The sequence below is a fragment of the Cryptomeria japonica genome, chromosome 4, assembly GCF_030272615.1.
Source record: "Cryptomeria japonica chromosome 4, Sugi_1.0, whole genome shotgun sequence".
Classification (NCBI taxonomy): domain Eukaryota; kingdom Viridiplantae; phylum Streptophyta; class Pinopsida; order Cupressales; family Cupressaceae; genus Cryptomeria; species Cryptomeria japonica.
The window spans coordinates 365,123,477-365,127,282 of NC_081408.1; the positions used below are offsets into that span (position 1 = coordinate 365,123,477).

The 3,806-nt window shown below is 41.1% G+C and overlaps 1 protein-coding gene across 1 annotated transcript; it reads left to right on the forward strand.

Moving 5' to 3' along the window:
* Positions 1-1,418: 1,418 nt before the first annotated feature.
* Positions 1,419-3,457, forward strand: LOC131041000 (ornithine decarboxylase). Its single transcript, XM_057973977.2, has one exon. It carries the CDS (start codon positions 2,022-2,024, stop codon positions 3,306-3,308), a length of 1,287 nt encoding a protein of 428 aa, XP_057829960.2. The 5' UTR covers positions 1,419-2,021; the 3' UTR covers positions 3,309-3,457.
* The last annotated feature ends 349 nt before the right edge of the window (positions 3,458-3,806 follow it).

Consider the following 3,806-nt stretch of genomic DNA (forward strand, 5'->3'; position numbering starts at 1 on the left):
TACTATTCTTTGGTGTGATAACCAAAGTGTCATTCAAATTTCTCATAACCTAATAGAGTATTAGAGGATGAAGCACATCAATATACATATACATTTCATTTGAAAACTCATCCATGATGGTGTTCTCTCCTTAAGAGTATTTGACTGCTCATGAGAAAGTTGCAAACATCTTCACTACACCATTAGCATTGCCTTGCTATCTTGAATTGTGATATACGTTTGAGGTGAAGAAAATTGTCCTTGGGGGATCATCTTGAGTCCTTCCTTTCTATTAGTTCTTTTTGGAGAGGATTTCTTTCCCAAAGAGTTTTCTCCTTTTCTCTATTTGTGAGACTTTATTGCACATTGGTACTTAATCAAACCTAGTTGTCAAGACTCATTTTTAGTGTTTAGCAAGTATTCCTTAAGTATCACTTAAGGAGGGTGTTAGTGTGAAAATTAGTTCTACTAATCTAGTTCACTTTTGCCTAATAGACCTTTTCACACTATAATTAAGCTCACTTAGAGGTTTTCTATATCTTTATCTCAATTCATGCACATGTCCTTATATTTGTCTCAAATTCTCTACAAACAAGTCAAAACCTTTTTAGAGATTAGTCAATTTAGTCTATTCCTTCCTTCCTTTTCCTCGTCTTGCTATACAAGAAGCTTATTGTATTATATTGATTGACTTTATATGATAGTTTTTGGCATCATTATGTACACACATTTATAAAAAATTTAGGTATTTGCACTCATCATATTGTTACTCCCTCCAAAAAATCATCTCCTAGATGAAATGATCCTCCTCTTATCTTAGTACAATGAGCTATACTTAATGATGATGGATATATTTCATATTTTCGAAGTTTTCACATTTGATGAGCCTTACATACAATCCATTAACCCTTTTTTTAATAAACCTCTAATATTTCCTTTATCAATATATAATACCCATAAGAAGTGTTTCCAATAAAATATAAAGAGCTTATTGTAATATATCGATTGACTTTTTTATGTAGTTTTTGACATCATTATGTGCACATTCATTTATAGAAGTTTTTGGTATTTGCACTCATAATATTGGTACTCCCTCCAAAACATCATCCCCCCTTGAGAAACCCTTTGATGAAATGATCCTCCTCTTGTCTTAGTACAATGACCTATACTTAATGATCATAGATTTGTTTTAATACAATGACCTATACTTAATGATGGTGGATGTATTTCACATTTTCAATCTTTAATTCTGAAAGTTCAGATTTTATGAACCTTATATACCCATGAAGCCTTTTTTTAATAAACCTCTAATAGTTTCATTATCAATATATAGTACCCATATAAAGTGTTTCCAATAAGGTATACTTTTATTCATAGATAGAATGTCCATGTCCACGCCCATTCTATCTCTTCAACTCAGCTAAATATGAAGCCTGTGGATAAAAACATTGCAGCATATGAGTAGATAGAGTAGATGGAGACCTGAAACGAGGTTCCATCTAGAGATAGGAATATCAATCACGGAGTTTGCAAGCTTTCCGTCTCCGTCATGGCGATCCAGAAAAATCTAAGACCAACAGAAAATATCGCGCTGCATCAGTCATAAAGTGCAGTCAAGGTACGCGTAAAGAGGGCCCGGGAACAACAATAATAGGGCAGACACGGATGACTGAAATCCATGCCATCGAGAAGGCGGCAATCCAATTCCCAGGAATTTTCGCAAGAGGGTAACGAATCCCCTTATGGTGGTAAAGGCAGCAATTATGGAGCTTCTTCTCTCTTCCATTATGAAGTTTCCACCAATAACTCCGCTGGATACTACAAAAGGTTGCCGAAAGAGCGGATGAGAAGCACCTGACTGAATCTGAATTATTTAGCTTCCATATTCGCAGCCCCCCCTCCCCCTTTTGGAGTAGTCTCAACTCCTAAGCAACTGAATTCCTCAGATCCCATGCTCACGGGGCCCTATATAAAAGGGCACGGGGGCAGAGGCAAAATTTAAAACAACGCACCATTTGTCACAAGCTCCATTGCATTTGAGCATGACCTCGGAGCAAATGATGAAGGTAGCAGCGGAGTCGAGCCCCTGGTCGTCGCTCCAGAGGGTCGTAATGGGGACTGCGAGGCTCAGGGGGCAGAAAGTTAGCACCTTGAGGTCGCGATCTCAGGAAGCGGTGAACGAGCTAATGCAATCCATTATTGAGAGAGAAGGGGGAAATGAGGCGTTTTATGTTCTGGATCTGGGTGTTGTGGTGGATTTGTGGCAAAAATGGCAGGAAGCCCTTCCGGGCGTCCGCCCTTTTTATGCCGTGAAATGCAATCCAGAGCCTGTTCTGCTCTCCTCCCTGGCGACCCTCGGTGCGGGATTCGACTGTGCCAGTCGGGCAGAGATCGAAGCCGTGCTTTCCCTCGGCGTTGCCCCGGATCGAATTGTATACGCAAATCCCTGCAAGGCGGAAACCCAACTCAAATATGCTGCCAAAGTGGGTGTAAATTTGACGACTTTCGACTCCAAGGAAGAGGTCGAGAAGATCCGGAGCTCACATCCGAGCTGCGAGGTGCTTTTAAGGGTGAAAGCCCAGGAAGACGGCGGTGCTCGATGCCCATTAGGGGCGAAATACGGAGCCCTAGCTGATGAAGTCGGGCCTCTGCTTCAGGCGGCTCAGCGGGCGGGTCTGATAGTCGCCGGCGTTTCGTTTCATGTCGGCAGTGGTGCAGAGCACGCCAGGGCTTACACAGGCGCCATTAGCACCGTCAAGAATGTTTTCGAGACTGCATCAAGTTTAGGGCTTCCCAGGCTTCGAATTGTTAACATTGGGGGCGGTTTTACAGCAGGTCCGCGATTTACAGAGGCTTCTGCCGCCGTTCGAGGTGCCATGAATGCCTATTTCTCTGGCGAGTCGTCGGGAATTTCTGTTATTGCTGAGCCGGGGCGTTATTTTGCAGAGTCGGCGTTTTCTCTGGCGACCAACATTATTGGGAAGCGGGTGAGAGGAGACCTTAGGGAGTACTGGATCAATGATGGGATTTATGGCTCCATGAATTGTCTTCTTTATGATCACGCTGTTATAACTGCGCTGCCCCTGGCTTGCATGTCCCGCCGACTTAATCCTTCCTGTCATGGCCTGCCCAAGTATCGGTCGACTGTGTTTGGGCCGACTTGTGATGCTCTGGATACTGTTCTTACTGACCATTGGCTTCCTGAGCTTCAAGTGGGTGACTGGTTGGTTTTTCCTAACATGGGTGCTTATACTGCTGCTGCTGGCTCTAGCTTCAATGGGTTTTCAACTTCTGCTATATGCACTTATTGTGCAGTTTCTTATTACTAAGAGAGTTCAGCATTCACCAATCCTTTCTAACCTTTGAGACCAAGTGTACGAAGTAGTAGTGCCTGGTGGTAGGCTATCTCTTTGTTAGAACACTTGGTCGTATGTTTTTATTTGGCTTAATGCTATTAACAGCTTCTCATGTTTCTCAAGAGTTTTTGTTGTGTGTTTGGAAACCATCTTTTCCTTGTACTTTAAGCTTGTACTTTCTTTGTGTTTTTATGGTATCAATGGGGTTTGTAGATATTTTGAACCTTCTTTGTGTTTTTATGGTATCAATGGGATTTGCAGATATCCGTACTTCTATTCTTTAGTTTTCAAATGTCATATTTGAGTATCTTTACACTTATATCACAAGTTATTTCTTTGAGATTAAAAAATTATAAACATGTTTTTATATTGTTACAATTAAGCTTAATCTCTTATATTTATATGTTCATTTCATGTTTATGTGTGTCACAGTACTATCCATTAACGTCAGTTAAATTTTGATAAGAAAGA

Bases quoted from the DNA above. Each gene is read 5' to 3' on its own strand.
- LOC131041000 (XM_057973977.2), top strand. From the start codon at position 2,022: ATGACCTCGGAGCAAATGATGAAGGTAGCAGCGGAGTCGAGCCCCTGG.